The sequence below is a fragment of the Muntiacus reevesi genome, chromosome 1 (assembly GCF_963930625.1).
Source record: "Muntiacus reevesi chromosome 1, mMunRee1.1, whole genome shotgun sequence".
In the NCBI taxonomy this organism is placed as follows: Eukaryota; Metazoa; Chordata; class Mammalia; order Artiodactyla; family Cervidae; genus Muntiacus; species Muntiacus reevesi.
The window spans coordinates 249,403,290-249,424,487 of record NC_089249.1 but is presented as its reverse complement, the minus strand read 5'-3'; the positions used below and the strand labels follow the sequence as shown (position 1 = coordinate 249,424,487).

Here is a 21,198-nt window from a genome sequence, read left to right as displayed (position 1 = left end):
TGTTTTGGGAACTCAGAGTCTGCCCAGGAAACAGATTAAGCCCTCTCCTTCCCAAATCTCCTTCTCTGAGAAATAACTTCATCAAAACTCATAGCAGAAAAGCCCTTTCAGCATCATGGGACTAGAGTGGGAAGAGGTGACCTGAAGCCCCGGAGCAGCAATGGAGGGGACCCCAGCCCTCAGAGAGAAATGCAAGGTCCAGGGTGTCTAAGAGCACCAGGGTCTCCTTTAGACTCCCCACTAGTGATCTGGGCAGAAAAGCCAAAGGATGGAGCTTCTTGGATGGAAGAATCTGGGTCAGCATTGTTAGTGCATTATCTAAAGATGGAACTAAGAGGGCTTGGAGTGGTTGAGGAAGAAGCTTTGAAAATTCAGGGGCCAGTTGTGTACTTCCTAGCTCTGAACATGGACAAGGGAAAAGTGAATTTCTCAGAGCCTCAGATTCCTCGTCTGTAGGTAATGTTAAATATTATTTAATAATACATAATATAGTACTATTATTGGCAATAACATCTTGCTAGGTTGTTGGGACAAATTATGTATATTGCATATCTACAATGTGCTGAGTGTGTGCTCAGTCATGTCCAACTCTTTATGACCCCATGGACAGTACCAAGCCAGGCTCCTCTGTCTGTGGAATTTTCCAAGCAAGAACACTGAAATGAGTTGCCATTTCCTGCTCCAGGGAATCTTTCCAACCCAAGGACTGAACACGTCTCTTTCGTCTCCTGCATTGACAGGTGGATACTTTACCACTGCGCCACCTAATGTGCTGTGTACTAATATACTGTTACCACACACCCATCACAAATAGACTCTCAAATAATAATTGTAGTATTAATAATATGAATGTTAATATTACTAGTAGTAGTATAATAACAAACAGAGAGCTTCTTAAAAATAACGCTGGCCCAGTAGTTAGGAGATGAGAATACTAGCTTGAACACAAACCTACTGAATGAGTCCTTACATCAAAATCCCTTTACCCCTCTGTGCCTCGGCTACATGGAGCAAAGTTTTAGTTCTAATGCCAGGACCAGCTGGTATCGTGACCTTGGTCAAGTCACCAAACCACATCACAATATGTTAGACAATAATTGTGACCCAGCCCTTCTCTAGTGAGGAGGTCTTGAGTGAAAAGATCTTTAGAAAGCATAAAGCAACACTTCAGCATAATATTTGATTCTTCACCCTCTGAGTTGTGAGACCATTAGGAAAGGGTTGGAGGTCAACCTCCTCATGAAGTCCTCCTCCCACCAGCCATCCTGCCCACAGTCAAATCTTTCCTCTTACTACACTACTAATCATAACTACTTACTGCCTTTTGGTTTCACGGGCCATGGTCTATATACTACTATTCCCATATGAAAGGTGGCAAGATGACATGCAGAAAGGTTAGACAATTTGTCTTAGGTTACACAGCTAGTACATGACAGAACTGAGGATTCAAAGCCCATCCTCCCTGCCTCCAAAAACCACCATAGTATACTTTACAAGTTGATAGAATTCCCTTCAGATCCTAAAGAAGGTTAGTACTAATAGTAATAGCAGAATCTAAGGATGGAAATTACCTCTAATCCTTAGACAACCCTGCATGTAACAAGTGAGGGAATTGAAACTCCAAGTCCGAGCAGTTATTTGTCAGAGCTCCTAAGCAGCGTCTGGTGATGGCTGCCCTCGGGCCCTCACTTACAAGGCCATGCTCTCTGCCCACAGTGCTACGTCAACTTGCTCTTCTGGTACCAGTTCTTCTGCGGTTTCTCTGGCTCCACCATGATTGACTACTGGCAGCTGATCTTCTTCAACCTCTTCTTTACTTCCTTGCCTCCTCTTGTCTTTGGAGTCCTTGATAAAGACATCTCTATGGAAACACTCCTGGCATTGCCCGAACTGTACAAGAGCGGCCAGAACTCCGAGGTAAGGGGGTCGGGCAGGCAGCGGGACTGGGAGGTGGCCTTCAGCTCCTCCCTGGGGGTGTCAGAGAAGGAGTGCTGGGCTGGAAATCCTGTGTTCTGGTCACCACTCTGCCACTTACCTCCCATGTGACCCAGGAAGTCTGCTCACTGTTCCTGGCCTGTTTCTCATCTGCTGTTGAAGGTGATGGATCAAACTAGTGGATATTTTTCTTTTTAGTTATTTCTTAATTATATCACACATTAATATGGGCCTGTGCTAGTTCAAGGGGAAGAGGACTTACAGAAAGACTGCATCACTTTTACCTGATCTTTATAGGCCTTCAACAGAATGCCCAAGGCTTGGTTTGGGAATCCATGAGGCTAAAAGCCATCAAAATATTTCTTAGAAGGCACAGAGGCCAGAATGATGCCCTAAATGATTTGGAAAGGTCCCACAGCAGGCAGTCTGACCAGCACAGACAGGCTGGGAACCTTGATGCAGGGGCAGAGAGGGAACCTAATGGCCTCAAAGGTGGAGCTCTGGGAAAAGGGATGTTGCTATGCACGAGGGTAGCTCTACACCTCAGATAAGGAGGGTAAAGCCAGATGTGGTGCTTGAGAGCTGGTGAAACTTTGTAGACAACCAGTGAAGAACCAAGCCCCATACTCACCCAAAGACAGACAGAGAGCAACTTAGCAACCCCAGCACTTCAGGCGAGGGAGATGTGTAGATGACACACGATATCTTGGGCCCTCTCATTGTCCCCTTCCCATAGGTGAACTGGCTGCATAATGTATTCCTTGAGTATCTAACATTAAAAGAAATTAATGTAGCAGAAACACACACTGTAAATGGTTTCACTGTTCCCAAGGAAGGAAACACAAAATGAGAAAGCTCATCTCCGAAGCCACTGAACTGTCTCTTGGGAACTTGTAATCCTGAGCTGTGATTGAGAGCTCCGTTTCAGATGCTATTCAGACTCTCTAAACTTACCAAGTTTGTATTAGCACTAGTACTAATGATCATTAACAGTCGAGCCCCTTCTAGGTACCAAAGCACAGTTATATTTAGACCTCTTGAAACTCAAGGAAATCTAGCTGGTGCTGTTTTTATCTACTTCTTATGGAAGAAGAAGAAACAATTCCCAAAGCAGTTTAGTGACTTTCACTAAAATCACACAGGCCTGGAACTTGACTTGAGGTCCTGTCACTCCCAGGTCTGTGCTCTGGATCATTCCATTGTATCGCCTCTAGGGTAAGAAATATTGTAAGTGCCATGTTGTCTGGCCCAGCCATGCACAAGAAAGGTGCTTATAAGGAATAGAGGCTTGCTCGGATGGTGCTAACTGTCGACGTGTTCTTTCCTGGCAGTGCTATAACCTGCTGACTTTCTGGATCTCCATGGCGGATGCATTCTACCAGAGCCTCGTCTGTTTCTTTATCCCCTACCTGGTAGGTTGTGTGGTCCCATTCTAACCATCCAAACAGCAGGGGAGAACTGGCCCCATTAACATGAAATCCCAGACAAATAGTATCTTTCTGGACACTTCAGAGCAGAGGATCCAAATCGGAGGCCTGCAAACTCCACTCTACCCAGCATATTCAGAAAGTCAGAATACTTTACCAAAACATCTTAATTTCTGCCAGCTTCCAGGAAACTAAAAGCGGTTATTACACTGGGTCATGGCAAAATCCAGAGCTGACTCACCACCCTGCTTAGATAGGGCACCTATTCTCTAGTCTGTCATAGTCCCCACCATGCCCTTTTGTGTCATGCCTAGCCATCTTCACTCACTCATTTACTGCTTCTTACTTGAACATTGAAGGTATTTGAGTTTATACCTCTTGATTTGTATTTACATTTGTGCTTCCAAGTTCTGACAATAAGGGTTACTGCCTTATCTGAAATAAAACAAGAATACCGAGAACACAGGATACCAGCCCCATCTCAATTCGGTTCCCCAGTTTAAAGAGTGAGAATGTATGTAACATAGGATATCTGTATTCTTCCCAGACAAGGAGCTCAAATGTGGAGTCATTTGTGCCAGGAAAACAGTGGTGTCTGCCTAGTCTCTGGATCACATTCTTTTGCAAACAGCAACATCATAGGTGATGAGGCTGCAAACATTTTGTGTTTTCTCAGAATTTTCTGGTTTACAATACCCTTCCAAGTCAGGCCTCTTTTGCCCTTACTATGTGATCAACAGACTTACCATTTAGGACTATTCCATCTAGGATGATTTGGACTTTTCACCCTCCGTTCTGGCCTCTGCCTGATCTGCCTTTTCCTCTCTCTTTTCAAGAAAACAATTCCTCTTACTACAGTCTCAGCTGATTTCTCATCTCTACTCCCAAAGTGCCTTGTACTTGCTTCCATTTTAGCATTTACACCCTTAAACTGTACCACTCCTGCCTAGGAGCCTCTAAACTCCTTGAAAGTGGACACAGGAGTATCTTTAGCAGTTGGCATTGTGCCTGGTAGGTACTCAATTTCTTGTTTACTCATTCTGCAAAGCTCTGGGATACTCTTCGTGGCTTCCTTTGCAAATGCATTTTGAAGAGTTTAGTCCTATCAACTCACTCCTCCTCCTGTCTGTCCCTGCAGTCAGTTCCACATGACGGTAGCTGGAGAGCTTCTCCCCGTTCCTTCCCCTCCCTTGACACCTGCCTTCACGGATGCTTTACAATCACTTGTCCAAACCAAGGCCTTCAGTCCATGGGCACAGCTGACAGTGCCTGTTTGTTCCTACTCTGCAGACCTACAAGGACTCTGATATCGACGTTTTTACCTTTGGGACACCCATCAACACCATCTCCCTTGCCACAATCCTCTTGCACCAGGCAATGGAAATGAAGACCTGGGTAAGTGCCCCCAAGCTCTTTGGGCCTAAAAATTGTGTTCCTGTCCATCGGCTGCATTCAGATTTGGGCTGCTTCTCTCTGTATCATTGATCCACTGAATACACACATGCTGAACTCATACCTATGGTCCACTTTGATAGGGATAAAGAAGTAGAGAAGATAAAATTGCTGGCTCAACTTGCTCACCTTCTAGTCAGGATGAAAACACTAAGACAGATAATACAATGAGGCAGTATTATTGCCAAAACAGGTACTTTCGATTTCAAAATTCACGGGTGTTTGAGAGACAAGGAAAACATTTGACTGACCATACTTGAGGCAATGTTAGGGAGGTGTGCTGTCCATTTAATTTGGGGGTAAAAGGTTAGAAGACTGGTAAAAGATTAGAAGACTGCCTCCACATAAGTATATCTCAAGTATGTCCAACTATCACTTTTTAGTAATCCAAAATGGTAATGCTAACTTTCTTATTAAATTTGACTAGTCAATGATAATTATAAAAAACATAGAGCTTAACATCACATGCCAGGTACACATCTGTATGATTTTAATGTACTTTCTTACTTAACTTCCCAAAGCCCTTTAGATAGAATTTTTGTGTTGTTGAGATATGATTGACACAGAGCACTGTTTAAGTTGTACAACATAATGACGTGACATACACAGTTGGTCCTTGAACAATTTAGGGTTTAGGAGCACCAATCCTCCACATGGGACAATCCACGTGTAACTTTACAGTTGTCCCACCATATCTGAAGTTCCATATCCACAGATTCAAGCAACAGTGTATCATGCCGTAGTGTAATATGTATTTAGTGGGAAAAAAAAAATCTGTGTATAAGTGAACTTATGTTGTTCAAATCTGTGTTGTTCAAGAGTCAACTGTATTGCAAAGTGATGGATGTTTACTAAATTTATTGTGGACATCATTTTGCAACATATGCATGTGTTAGAAAAAATACCTAATTCCCATTTTATAGATACAGAAATGAGTATAAAGAGGTTAAACTTTCCCCAAGCAGTGCAAGACAGAAGCAAGCCTAAACCCTAGCTGGCTGACTCTTGACCTTTTAACCTCTGTGCCAATAGTGTGACAAGGTAAGATTAAGGGGGGCAGGGAAACCTCTTTATGGAAAGAACCATTTCAGCTTGGCAAAGACCAAATCTTTCTGAGAGCATTTGTATTAAATGTTTAGAAACTTCCCTAAGTAGGTTCAGGGTATTCCCAACCTTCTACAGTGGAACTCCCTCCCTTCCCCCTACTGTCACAAGCTAGACCAAGCAGTGGCTGGTATCAGCCACCCAAGGGGGCTTCCAGGTCACAGAGTTCCCATCTTGAAAACCCCTTAGTTCCAATTCACGCCATGACATATAGAACAAAGTGACAAAAACAAAAAGAACTAGTCAAGCTTAAATAAATTTCTTTCAGAACCACCAGAGAAACCACTTAGTTTTATCAGAAACTGTGAAGAAGGCAGTCATAATTTTAATACTAAGAACTGAACCAAGCTAAGGAAATATTTAGAACTCTTGAAAATGCAAAAAGCTTGTCACTGAAACTAAAAATGCAATTTGTGGAATTCACTCTAGACTGGCTAAGAGTAAACTACCAAAACTGTAAAGTATTGTGTACTCATACAGAACACCACATAAATATGAAAATGTAATCAAGAGGAATTATATTTGGAATACATGACTCCAACAGCCACATAATAGAAGTCATGGAAGAACAAGGAAAGAATGGCTAGAGAAGTACTGAAGAGGTCATCATTGAGAATGACAAAATAAATCTGGATATAGTGCCTGGTAGTAAAGCTGTACAATATAAAAGAAACAGTCTTAAAATCTGCCAAGACTATGGGCAAATTACCTGAAAATTAACAGCAATAAAACAATAGAAACCAAAAAATAGTGGAGCAATTATCTTCAAAGACTTAAGGCCAAATAGCAAACAGCTATACTATTTATACACTATCACTACACTTAAGTGATAGTTCACTTAGGGCTGATAAATAAAAAGATTCCCAAGGGAAGTACACCCACTCAACCAGTGGAGAAACACTGATTTTAATTCTTTAAGAAGGCCACGAAAATCTCCTAGGTCATTACTATATTCATTCAGTCAAAAGAAGATGATTTACTTTTATCAAACAGAAGAATCAAAGGAAAATAATACAGCTGTATGTTTGCTTTCTCCCCCTTTTACCTGTATATATCATGTTTCTGTCCCTTTTTAGTAGCCTGTGGTAAAAAAAAAAAAATGAATGACATTTTTAGATAAACTCTATAAGGTCTACCACCTATAGACCCTCACTAAAGGAAGAAAGAAATATGCAAGAACATGAAAGAAAATAAAAGCTAAAACTGCAAGAAACGACATAATGGTAAGGAAAGGCTATTCAGTAGGTGTTTTATGCTCAAGTCTTCATTGTATGAATAGGATGAGAAATACACAACCATAAATGGTTCCATAAAAGTCTAATTTATTTAGCACCTCCTAAATCTTAAAGTATCTTAATACTTACAATTATTAAAAACTTAAGATTAAACATAAAGGAGAGGAAAGAAATTAGAGGAATATAGGAAACTATCAATTCCCCAGGCTGTAGGAAAGAGGAAAAGGTAAGAACAAAGAAAATGATGGCCAGAAATATCAGATAGGACTTTTTCATCCTGTGAATACGAAGAGAAATGGAAAAAATTACAATTTTAGAATGATGTTTTTATAGAACTCTATCCAAACAGACACAGATCAACCTTTGAATAAATTACTACACTTGACCTCATGTAGTTAACACTAATATATAAAATCTTGCTCTAAACAAATTCTAAATATGAATCTTTCAAACACACCTGACCATATACCAAAAATTTAAAGACCAAATTCTAAATCACAAAGGAATTTGAAAGAATCAGTATCATAAAGAACTTATTATCTGATAATAATGCATTTAGATTAATAAATACAAATAATGAAAGCACAGCCAAACAACCCTAACATGCGTGGAAATTTCAAAATGTACATCTAAACATGTCATTTAGGAGGTCAAAAGTAAATCATGATGGAAATTATACTTACTGCTGCTGAATGACTATAAAAATATATATGCAAACTTGTAGGATGCAGCTAAAGCTTTTACTATTAAAAGATTAAAAAGAGGTTAAGTTAAAATTTCAACTTAAGAAACTTTAAAAAAAATACCATGTAAACCTAAAGAAAATAGAAAAGAAAAAAAGATGAGAGAAAAATCAAAGAAAGGTCAATAAGACCACAACTGAGATCTTCAAACCCTACTGAAAACTCACCTCTTGGAACTTCCTTGGGGGTCCAGTGGTTAAGACTCCATGCTCCTAATGTCAAGGGCATGAGTTCAATACCTAGGCACAGAAGTAAGATTCCCACATTCTGCAGTGTGGCCAAAAATGGGAAAGAACTCATCTCTGACGAAACTGATCCAAAAGAAGACAGAAAGAGAAGGCCATGAAAACAGTACTAGAAATGAAAAAGACTGCAATTTTGGATACACAGTTGTCTCAGTACCTGCAAGGGATGGGTTCCAGGACTCATGCAAATACCAAAACCCACAGATCCTCAAGTCAATTCCTTTATATAAAATGATGTTGAGCCCTCTGTTTTCATGGATGCAGCTCTCATGTGTACAATGGTCAATGGAATCAATATTTTTAATATTAAGCCAAATTAAATCCTTTAAATGTAAAATTTGCCCAACTATAGGCAAAATCATTCATCAAAGCTGAATAAACCAATCACCATTCTAGAAACCAAATCAACAATCTTATCCCTAAAGTTACAAAGCCAACGGATTGTAAAGGTGAGTTTGACAAAGTTTATAAGGGACAGAGAATTCCTATGTCATACCAACTTTTTCATGGATTCAAAAAATAGAAACATAAGCAATCCAATTTTCACGGCTAGAATAAATTCTGATACCAGAATGAGCATGGACAGTCCTAGGAAACAAAATTATATAGCAGTTTCCTCAATGAACATAAGTGTAAAAATTCTAAATAATATATTGGCAAATTAACTCAGTAGTATGGGTTAATACTACTGTAGTATATAGTATAGTATATACTATAGTATAGTATGTAGTATAATAGTACCACAGTAGTGAGTGAATACCACTTCATTAAAGATAATAAAGCCTAACCTAGGAACGTTCATGTTCTGTTGGTAAACTATAAACTGATAGCACCACTCTGGAGAAGCAATTTGAAAATATCTAGAAGAATATGTTAAAAGAGTTAGCTAGAAGTATTCACATGCTGTGACACAATTCCACTTCTAACTATGCAACCTGGACAATCCTTTTACACACATATATACATAGACATATATAAGATATTACATCATTATTCTTTAAAGCAAAATTAAAAAATCAGAAACAGCCTAAATGTTCACCAACAGGAAAACAAATAGTAGCATAATCATACACTAGAACAGTTAAAATGAATAGAACAGCGTTTAGCAACAAAATAAACCTCCAAAGCATACTGTCTAGTGAAAAGAATTCAGAAGAATAGCTACATGATAAAATTTTAAAAGTATTCATTAGCATGGATACATAAACATGTATATGTAAAATACACACAAAAATGATGAACATGATTTATTTTCAAGATGAAAGAAAAGGCATTTGCAAGGGACACATGGTGGTTGAATTGTATCTGTAAGGCTCCTTTTAATAAAATCTAAGGCAAATGTGTGTAGAGGAAGAAAAACTAATTTTCTCTCTACCCTTCTAGGTCTCAGCTTAGACACTCCTGTAACAAATAACAGACTAATGAGAGAAAAACAAACAAAAGTTTAATCAGTATTTCCCATACACGTGAGAGAGACCAGGAAACTATGGCCCTAGCCACCACCTTAAATACTATCACAAACTTAAAACAAAACAAGTTTCGGGGTTAGGGCAGGCCAGATGTGGAAGTTGATAAAGATTTTCTAGAAATTTAGAATGTTTCTTTTTCCTGGTACAGAGGGAGACACCCTTACAAATGGAGATTTCCCTTATAAGTATAAATGTCTCTTACAAAAAGAAAATGTCTATTCAGTTTTCAGAGCTTCTCCTCTGTCTGCTGTTTCTTAAAAACAACCAGCTCAAGGTAATCCTGACGCCAGAGACACATTTTGGAGTGACAGATTCTGCTCCCATATATATGGCATAAGGTTAAAACTGGTAAAGCTGGACATCGCATGCATCAGATTTGTTGTCTGTGTGCTTGAAGTATTTCACAGTAATTACATTCTTTTTTAAACAGTAGCACAAGATATTTCACAGGAGGAACTCTTCTCTCCATGACTTTCTTAACCATTAGATATTTTTTTAACCTTTCAAAAATGCCCTGTAAATAATCAGGCCACAATGTATATTAAGTGAGTAATGATTCACTTAAGAAGTCATTCAGCCTTCTTTCTCAGAGCACTGCATTTTTTAGAACAGAGAACTTGTTCCTTTAACTCACCATTCAACACTATTAATCCACCTAATGCATCTCTAGACCAGGTATCCTGGTAGTCACTGCTAATTTCTGTTGCTCCAGGGAAAGGAGTCAGCTACTACCATCATTATGAAGAAAGTATTTCCCTTTCTCAAGTGCTTGAAGCAGAGAGTGTCTTTCTTCCATGGGTAGAAATCAAACATGAAGTTTTTTTGGCTGCACTGTGCGGGATCATATTTCCACAAACCTGTGCCCCCTGCATTGGGAGCAGAGTCTTAACCACTGGATAGCTAGGGAAGTCTCGAAATCTAACATGAATTTTACCAGCTGTATCAGCTTTCAGTCCTCACCTAAGTGACTCAAAAATGTTAGCTAACTGTTTTCTTCTCTAGGAACAGGGGCTAGAATATTTCAAAACATCTATTCCACTGAAAACAAATAAATTCGTGTGTATATACATTTTAATATTATATATATATAAACATATACAAACATATACAATGAGTATGTGTGTATATATATATATATATGTATACAAGCATATACAAAGAGTATGTATATATATGTATACACAATCTAAAAGTTTGAAAAGGCTGATAGGATAATTAAAGACCAAAACCTCTGGGAAAGTGGGATTGTAGTGAAGCAAGCTATACCAAAGTTTATGTTTTCTTGAGAGTGTTTGCAACCCTGCCTAAAATGAAAGTTTCCGAATATTATGTTCAATGAAGTCGTCTGCCAAAATTAAAACCCAGGCTCCTGTAGTGACAGTCTAATAAGAGATCACATCACATTAGGTGATTAAGCTCTACCTGCAGAATAAGGGTACACCCACCTGCACTCCTCTCCCCAGCAGGGGCTGTAGGGATTGTCCCCACTGAGCTGAACACATCAGGGAGAGTCAATAAAGAGGACACAGCCTGGGAAATGGACCATGTATATGTGACTAAATCACTGTGCTGTACAATCAACTCTACCTCAATTATAACAAACAGTAGACAAGAAGATATTTGCACTATATAACAACTGATTGTATTAAGAAATTTAAATAACTCTCAAATGAGTTAAGTTTTAAACACACACACAAATAATGAAGTTCAAATGAAACAAGGACTCATCAATAAGGATCACAAGCACATACATCAGTAACAAATATTTTAGGTATTGAATTATCAGAAATAACTCGTAGAAAAGTTTTTGTTTGCTATGTTTAAAGACGAATAAGCTTTAAAATATCTGCAAGAATGTATGGTAAGTCATACAAAGAAACCTAAAAGATTTTCTTTAAAGACCAAGTAAAACTTTTAGAAATTAAAAAATCCAATAACTGTAATTTAAATTTCAGTGGCTGGCTTAACTGCAGATTAGGCAAAGATGAGGATAAAATTAGTGAATTGGTCAAGTTATCAAGAATATAAAACAAAAGTAGAATATTAGCAAAACTCAAGCAAGATAATTTTTTAAAAAACGCCATGCTTATAAGAAAACTATAGAACACTAAAGACAAAAATAAAGATCATAAAGCAGTCAGATTTTGAGATGAAGGTTTTCTTCTAAGGAACAACAGATAAAGTTTTGCTAACATCTCAGTAGCAACAACAGAAGCCAGAAAATAGTGAAAGTTGGTCCCTCAGTCGTGTCTGCCTCTTTGTGACCCCATGGACTGTAGCCTGCCACACTCGTCTGTCCATGGAATTCTCCAGGTAAGGAAACTGGAGTGGGTAGCCATTCCCTTTTTAGGGGACCTTCACGATCCAGGGATCGAACCCAAGTCTCTCACATTGCAGGCATATTCTTTTTTTTTTTTAATTTTTTATTTTTCAGTGGGTTTTGTCATACATTGATATGAATCAGCCATAGAGTTACACAAATTCCCCATCCTGGTCCCCCATCCCACCTCCCTCTCCACCCGATTCCTCTGGGTCTTCCCAGCCCACCAGGCCCGGACACTTGACTCATGCTTCCCACCTGGGCTGGTGATCTGTTTCACCACAGATAATACACATGCTGTTCTTTCGAAACATCCCACCCTCACCTTCTCCCACAGAGTTCAAAAGTCTGTTCTGTACTTCTGCATCTCTTCTTCTGCCCTGAATATAGGGCCATCGTTACCATCTTTCTAAATTCCGTATATATGTGTTAGTATACTGTAATGTTCTTTATCTTTCTGGCTTACTTCACTCTGTATAATGGGCTCCAGTTTCATCCATCTCATTAGAACTGATTCAAATGAATTCTTTTTAACAGCTGCGTAATATTCCATGGTGTATATGTACCACAGCTTCCTTATCCATTCATCTGCTGATGGGCATCTAGGTTGCTTCCATGTCGTGGCTATTATAAACAGTGCTGCGATGAACATTGGGGTGCACGTGTCTCTTTCAGATCTGGATTCCTCAGGAGATTTCTTAAAAAACTGGAAATAGAACTACCATGTGACCCAGCAATACCACTTCTGGGCAGGCATATTCTTTATCATCTAAGCCACCAGGGAAGCCTCAAGAATACTGAAGTGGGAACTATTCCCTTCTCCAGGGGATCTTCCCAACCCAGGGATTGAACCTAGGTCTCCTGCATTGCAGGCAAGTTCTTTACTATCTGAGCCACCTGGGAAGTCCAGAAAATAGTGAAATGCTATATTAAATATACTAAAAGAAAATAACTTCCAAAAAAGATCAAAAATATCTTTTAAGAATGAGGATGAAATAATGAATCAGAAAATATATCACCAGCATGACTTCCACTAAGAGAAAATTCTAAAGAATGTATAGCCATCCTCAGTATCCACTGGGTACTGGTTCTAGGACCCAATGCAAATACCAGATTCTATGGATGCTCAAGTCCCATAATCAGTCCTCTGTATCTGTGGATTCAACCAACCATGGATCAAGCAATACTGCAGTATTTTTGAGAAAAATCCACATGTAAGTGGACCCACAGAGTTCAAACCCCCTGTTGTTCAAAGATCAACTTAAAATACAAGGAAAGCTATCCCAGTGTTCACTGCAGTGCTATTTACAGTAGCCAAGACATGGCTATTATTGAATAGACATGTCCAATGAATGGCTGAATAGAGGAATGGATAAAGATGCGGTACCTATATACAATGGAATGTTACTCAGCCATTAAGAGTAAAATAATGCCAATTGTAACAACATGGATGAACCTGGAGATTATCACACTAAGTGAAGTCAGTCAGACAGAGAAAGGCAAACATCATGTGATATCACTTACAGGCAGAATCTTTTTAGAATGATACAAATGAACTTATTTACAAAACAGAAACACAGACTTAAGAGAACAAATTTGTGGTTACCAGGGGGAAAAGAGGTAGGTGATAGACTAGAAGTTTTGGATTGACATGTAGACAGTATTATATTTAAAACAGATAACCAACAAGGACCTACTATACAGCACAGGGAACTCTGCTCAATATTCTGTAGTAGCCTAAATGGGAAAAGAATTTGAAAAAGAATAGATACTTGTGTATATATATAACTGAATCACTCTGCTATACACCTGAAACTAATGCAACATTGTTAATCAATTACACTTCAATACAAACTTTTTTAAAAAAGGATAAGAAAATACAGTTTGGATGGAAAATCCAAAATGCAAGAGATAATGAAGGCATAGAAAGTGTCAAGCATGTAAGTAAATCTTAAAGACTACTGACCATATTTAACTGTAATAATGACTTGTGTGATTTACAAAGATGATAGAATTTAAATAAATAGTAGCAATAAGATATAAATCAGGAGGAAGGTAAACAGAGTTAATTTATTCTAAAGCCCTTGCATAATTTAGGAGGAGGGAAACATATAAACTTTATACTACAGTAAGTTAAGATTGCTTACTGTCATTTATTGAGTAATCACTGAAAGAATTGAAATACATAACTTTAAAACTAGTAGAGGTGGAAATGAAATTATATGAAATCAGCAATAAGTTTACAAGAGGACAAGAATTGGAAGAAGCATTAAAGAGGCAGGAGAAAATGAGATCAGACTACAGAAGACTGCTGCTTCAGAAATGAATAACTGACAGCCACATGTGGAAAAGGCTCATTCATCACACAAGCATAACACTAAGGAAAAAAGACAAAAGTCACACAAAATATAACTAACTTTTTTAAGAGTAAAGAATAGCATGAAAATTATCACAAAAGTCAAGGTGATTTAGGGGTGTCTGGGGTATCTGTGTTCAAATTCTGGGCGGTAGCAACATAGGTATTTACTTTATAATAAGCCATTAAACGGCACACTTTTAAAAATGGTTTATATATACATTGCATTTCCAAAAAAGAAAAGTCTAAAACAAAGCTAAAGTAGCGTGAGTGCATTCCCCCCCTGATCTAAACTACCCCTCAGCAGTGTTTTCTTCTTTCCTTCCACAGACTTTCATCCACGGGCTTGTCCTGGCAGGCAGCTTCGTGATGTACTTTGTGGTGTCGCTGCTGTACAATGCCATCTGCGTCACCTGCAACAGCCCCACCAATCCCTACCGCATGATGGAAGGCCAGCTCTCAGACCCCACTTTCTACCTGGTCTGCTTCCTCACACCGGCCGTGGCGCTTCTCCCAAGGTTTGGGGTGCTGTTTCCTTCCTAGAGCTACCACTCTCCTCCAGTAACCATTCTCATAGCCTAAGGTCAGGAATTTGACCCCAGCTGGGATGCTTGAGGCTCTTGTTCCAGAGGGAGGGAGCTAGGACAGAAAGAACAATGAACTTGGAGGCAAACAGCATGGTGTCTGGTCCCAGGGCAGCCACAGAGCAGCAGAGTCACCAAATCTGGCATGACCTCTGTTATGACACCTGGAAAATGAGAGTACTCATTACTCCCCTCCTGCCATACAAATCTTGTTGTGTATAAAGAATCATTGTGTAGTCCATCAGCCCAGGAGTCTCACTTTCAAATGCCTTCAGGGACAGGTAAGCAACGGCAGCAATCCAGGTGAAGTACAGGCATTGGGGAAGGAACTTCTCAGCTTCGGCTGAAGCTGCCACAAGGAAAAATTGAGTTGAACATTTCAGAGCTTTAGATTCTTCCCACAAATTTTGCAGGAAATATCCAACTTTTAAATACTACTCAAATTTGTTAAAATACACACAGATTCATACACATACACACATTCTATATTAGCCAAATAAATCACTTCTGCAGAGCGACCATTTCTAACATTTCCAGCCTCTAAAAAAAAAAAAAAAAATAGCAACAACAATGCCTCATATGTCCTTAGAAAATTATGTGTCAAGAGTAAACTCTAATTCATCATTTTGCTTTTTCAAAATCACCTAAGAAATTAGAACTACAAGTGGTTGTAGTCACACTTGATCATGGGACAGCTGAGGTCCCAAGAGGAACCAGAATGTGTCCACCAGCTCACCACCAATGACAGGGGGATTCTGTTCTCCCAACTCAGAGGCCAGTGTTCTATTCTCCAGCCCACACTCTATAGTCAGAGTATTTGGTGAACTTAATGATTCTGTACCCAAAGGCAAGACCTAGCCCCTCTCCAGCCTCAGGATCTTGTCACTCTGAATCTTTGAAATTCAGCTACTTTACCATTATAAACCATAGTCAAGAGGCCATCGCAACACTGTGCAGAACTTTTTCTAATCCAAAAATAAGGCAGAAAGTCATTAGCATGCTTTGGTTCTTTTAATGAGTTTGGCAGCTTGCTTAACCTAGTTTGAGCTCCCTTTCTTCTTCCTAAGACACCTCAGAACCTTGACATCTGATGCAGGGTTTAGAGGCTGAACATATCAAGATGACAAACTCTCCTGTAAACTCAACAGTTGGTGGGTTCTAAGTATACGCAGTCTCCCTGCTTGGCCCCTCCTGGTCTCCACAGCCATATCTCCCTAGTCCCTCCCTCAAACTTTGGGCTCCCCATCACTGTGCTTCTTGGACTTCCCTAAAGTCTGCATGCCCTCTCGTCTTCCTGCCTGTGTTCATGCTGACCCTTCTACTCAAAATGTCCTTCCTGTTACCAGACCTCCTCATCCCTTGACATCATTCCAGGTGTGACCAATTCCTGAACCCTTTTGTGACTTTACCAACCACCCTTAAGCTGAAACAGATCATGTGTTCCCGTTACCTGGTTGTATCCATCACTACCTTTATCCCACGTACTGTCTGTTTTATCTGTTTGTCATGAACTCCTAGAAAGAAGTATCCTCCTTGTTATCATCAATAATCCACTGTTAGCATAATTCTTATCACAAAGGCTGCCCTCAGAGATAAATGAGAAAAAAAGATGTTAAGGAAATAGAAAGATGAATAAAATAGGGCTCTTTCTCTCAAGAACTCTACCATCCAGTGGACAATTCAGACATATAGTCCAGGTAAGAGTGATTAGCACTAATCAAGGGCCCTGAGACTGAAGACTGGGAGTCAAGTAAGCACAAGCCTCAGAGGATATATTTCCCACCCCACCCCCTCAGGAGACAAAGCCTGGGCCTTAAAGGTCCTGCCCTCATTGGAAAAGGGCATCAGGTGTCTGTGTTAAATGCTTTCTTCCACACTTTTGGGGTTAAATGTGGTTGTAATCACCTCTGACCAAGGACTGACCTCTCTGTTCAGTGTCTACTTTGGGGTAGAGGAAGAGTTCATCATCTACAAAGAGTTCCAGCTTCTTTGTCTTATTCTTGGTTAGAAGACACACTTGAAGTCAGAGGCTACCAAGTTGATAAGAATCACTGAAAATCACAAACATTCTTGAAAAAGACAAACACTCACCATTATATCTTGTTAAACAGATGAGGGGCAAGCTAGGGAAACGTTAGCAAATATTTTCTTGCCAGTGACCATAGCATGCAAGTTAAATCTCTGCTTATTCTAGATCATCATAAACTTGAATTCCTACTTAATTCTGTTTACTAAGAAAGGCAAAGAGATTTCCTTTGACAGAGAAAGGATTATTTTAATAGCTCCAAGGACTGTTAACTTATAACCTTGGAATGATTAATTTTTGTTACAGAAATCTACATGGCAGAACGTTTGTTGTAGAAAACTGTATTTGTTCACTTAAAGATGTAAGCTGTATTTATAATAAGATTGATTTCACTCACCAAGCTTGTCATAATTATCCACTAACCATGACCTCACTAATCTTAGTCTAATTAATTCAACCAGTATAAAGGAACCGTATGATGTTCTTAAACTGAGCAAGCTTTTGTTTTATCTGTAAAATAACTAACGCACCAACTTTAAAACACAACGCAGCATAATTAGCTACACTAGGTAGGACCCAACAGTCCTTGTACACTTCATTTGACTTCAGTAATACAACACTCTCTTGATTTTTCTCCTATCTGCTGGTTCAAAGATGGCATGGTGTACATCAAGCCTTTATCCTAGGTTCTTTTGTCTTCTAACTTCTTTCCATAAACATAGCAATCGTTATTGTGAAGTTAAATGCCATTTTTCACAGATGAATCTCTAATATCAACTCCCAGCCCTGGTCTTTCTCCAGAATCCCAAATACATCCTTCTAGCTACCTGTGCCCCGCCAGCACTGGACATGCCACATCTGAGGAAAGTGGCAGACACGCATGACTTAATTCATGATCTATCTTCTATCACCACCACCCTCCCAGAAACATGGCTCTCTTCCCAAGTTCCTTCCATCCAGTTACCCACTGAGGATCAAGGCAGGCCCATGAGAATTATCCTTGACACCACCCACCACCACATGGCCCTCGCTTACCCATTGCTAGGACCTGATAGTTTTATCTTGTTAAATAGAATCCATCTGCTATTTCCATTTCTACAGCCACCACCATAGATAGGTTATAATTCTTTCACTCCAAATTATTTCAATAGTCTCCTATTGGGTTTACCCTAATCCATTATCATTGTGTCAAAGTGTGATCATGTCATGTTTGTAACTTTCCAAGGGCTCGCCAAGGCCTTCACAATAATGTACAAAACCCAAGACATTCCCCACGGTTCTTGCCTGCTCTGGCCCTGCCAGCGCCTGTGTCCTCTTACCCCACTCCTGCCCTCAGCCTCCACACTGCAGCCACCGTGCCCAGGATCTGGCTCTCACCCGCTCTTTGCCTGGCTCCCTCCTGAGCATCCCTCAGCTTTATTGTTTCCTCCTCGAGGAAGGTCTCTAACATCAGATCTTGTGTGTGACACTCACTCTTCCCGTGGCTTCCAACTCTGGTTCTCGTACCTTCTGACAGCCAGAATCCTGTCAGTCTGCTTCACAGCTTAATCCCTTAGGGCTTGGCCCATTGTAGGAACTTGATGGTTATTTGTTCACTAAATGCAGAGAGAAGGAAATTCATAGCGTGGGGGAATGTTTAAACTGTGGAAATTCTAGTTTCCAGGCAAAAGTTGAGTCTTTCCTGAAACACACAGGCATGGCCACCTGTACTGCCTCCCTGAGTGAGATGAGAAAGAGTGGGGAAAGTTTCCGATTCTGTAGGATCTATTGCGGTCTTCAGAAACCCCTGTTCACATTGAGGTCATCCAGAATCTTTTAGACATAATAGAAGGATAAGAGCCTCTCTGCATATAAGGCTCTTAAAAAGTTTAAAAAAAAAAAATAAGAATTATTTTTGGAAAAGACCCTGGATGTCCTCTGGACCAGTTGGGTTACTTTTTATTTTTTAGTTGGATTATAGTTGCATTACAATGTTGTATTAGTTTCTGCTTTCCAACAATGTGAATGAGCTGTAAGTGTATCTGGATCCCCTCACCTTGAGCCACTCCCTCCATCCCACCCCTCTGGGTCATCACAGAGCACAGAGCTGAGCTTCCCGCCGCCGGCTGTATCTAACACATGGTAGTGTATCTATGTCAATGTTACTCTCTCAACTTCTCCCACACTCCCCTTCCCTCCTGTGTCCACAAGTCGGTTCTCTATGTCTGTGTCTCTGTTCCTTCCCTGCAAATATGGAATCTAGGAAAACAGTACCAACTGAATTACTTTTTAGATAAACCAACACCCAAAGACTGAGTATAAATTGCCAAGAACCACAAGATTGTGTATGCTTAGATCAGTTCAGTTGCTCAGTCATGTCCAACTCTTTGTGACCCCATGGACTGCAGCATGCCAGGCTTCCCTGTCCATCACCAACTCCCAGAGCCTACTCAAACTCATGTTCATTGAGTCAGTGATACCATTCAACCATCTCATCCTCTGTCGTCCCCCTTTACCCCCGCCTTCAATCTTTCCCAGTATCAGGGCCTTTTCAAATGAGTCAGTTTTTTGCATCAGGTGGCCAAAGTACTGGAGTTTCAGCTTCAACATCAGTCCTTCTAATGACATAGATCACATAGGTTTAATCACCTTCTTACCCCCGTTTCCTACTTCATCTTGGAATAGGAGACATATAGAGACTTCTATTCCAAAGTCCACTACAGGCAACTTGGCAGGAGAGAGGAACCATGAGTTAACCATCAGGGAGATCTGTCAACTCCTCAGGAGACCTTAGGAAATCCAGCTCATCATTTGGGACCTTGATGGTATCTTCATCTAGCAAATAGTGATAATATACTGATGCTGTGAAGTTGGCATAGCCCACAGATTCAAGAAAAGAGTATGCATTGGGAAACTACTTAAAAATTAAGTTCCACAAAGAATGAACACTCCAAAGCAAGTAAATTTGCCTAAATTAGAACAGCCCAGAAATAGAATGGACTGCCATATGCATAGTTGATGAGAGGAAAGCATCAGAATTCAGGGCACTGGGTCCTGACCACAGCTCAACCACTGTATGGCTCTGGACAAATCTTTCAGTCTCTTAGTGCCTCAGGTTCCATGTCTGTACATAGTGGGAAACAAAACAAAAGTACCAACTGTTTGGGATTTGGGCGAGAATAACATGAGTTATGCATATAGTACATAACAAATGTTAGCTGTTACATTTCGTTGTTGAACTCCCCCAGTACCAGAAGTGCTTGGACATAGATTTGATCCATCAGTTAACAGAGCAGCAAAGGGGATCTTCTGCTGGGTGGGGACTTGGATTCTAAGGGCCCTTTCAATGCTGAAATTTGAGAAGTCAGAAGTCACAAAATATCTTTATTCTGTTATTTTCCCCCAGGTATTTTTTCCTGACTCTACAAGGGACATATGGGACGTCTCCAATCCTAAGAGCTCAGAAAATTGACAAACTACCCATGGACAAGAGAGAGCTGGAAATCCAGAGCTGGAGAAGCCACCAGAGGCCTGCCACCATCCCCGGAGAGGCCCAGCCCATCAACCGTCTGGGGTCGCCTGCCTCAGATCAGAGCACCCCAAAGAACTCGAGCCCTGCTGAGCGGAGGTACAAGGAGGACTGGGTACTGCCTGGAGAGAGATGCAGCAGAGACCACACAAGGGACGACCCATACTCAGGGGACTCCTGGGCTAAATTCTCATCTGGGGAGCACCTGCTCCTAGAGCCTAGTAGGATGATGGCGTCCGGAGCCTACTCAAGCGGACAGACTAACTTGAACCGGCCCTTCAGCCGGGGCAGCCACCGCCGATCCCAGAGCTCACTGACCATATGAGGGGCCTACAGACATCTGTACACACTCAGAGGAGGCCACCCGGTCAGTGGCTTAATTAATCACGACTCTTTCTCCTCAAAGAAGAAAGAATGTGCCAGTCTTACTCTCTTCTCCCCACCCTTAGAAGACGTGCTGGCCCCACCTTTAACAAAAAAGAACTGGAAATCAGTCAACCTCTAGTTTTCTCCTGCTGCCAGGCAGCACATCTTGTAAATGGTTTTTTATAAGGAGGTTATATTTCTATTGCATTGAGTTTTTTCATTCTTTAGCCCAGAAAGTCTCTCTGAGCCTCTGGATAATGAGAGCCTACAACCCAACACAACTGGGTTGCATCAGATTCCAAGATGCCAAGAAGTGTTTTGACCTAGCTGATATCTCAAGATTTAGAAGTTTCTGGGCTTGTCAAACCATCACCTCATTCCTTAGTGCCAAGAGTTCAAGTTTCAGAAGAGTCTCATACACACAATGC

At 40.3% G+C, this 21,198-nt stretch overlaps 1 protein-coding gene across 3 annotated transcripts in view; it reads left to right on the top strand.

The window, feature by feature from the left end:
• ATP10B (ATPase phospholipid transporting 10B (putative)) overlaps positions 1–20,729 on the top strand; it is a 123,365-nt gene extending 102,636 nt beyond the window's left edge. For all 3 annotated transcript variants that reach the window (XM_065936437.1, XM_065936421.1, XM_065936428.1), the window contains 5 exons: positions 1,717–1,917; positions 3,267–3,347; positions 4,653–4,757; positions 14,617–14,804; positions 20,282–20,729. In XM_065936437.1, coding sequence (XP_065792509.1) covers positions 1,717–1,917; positions 3,267–3,347; positions 4,653–4,757; positions 14,617–14,804; positions 20,282–20,729 — 1,023 coding nt within the window. The remainder of the gene's footprint in view (positions 1–1,716; positions 1,918–3,266; positions 3,348–4,652; positions 4,758–14,616; positions 14,805–20,281) is intronic.
• Positions 20,730–21,198: the final 469 nt, after the last annotated feature.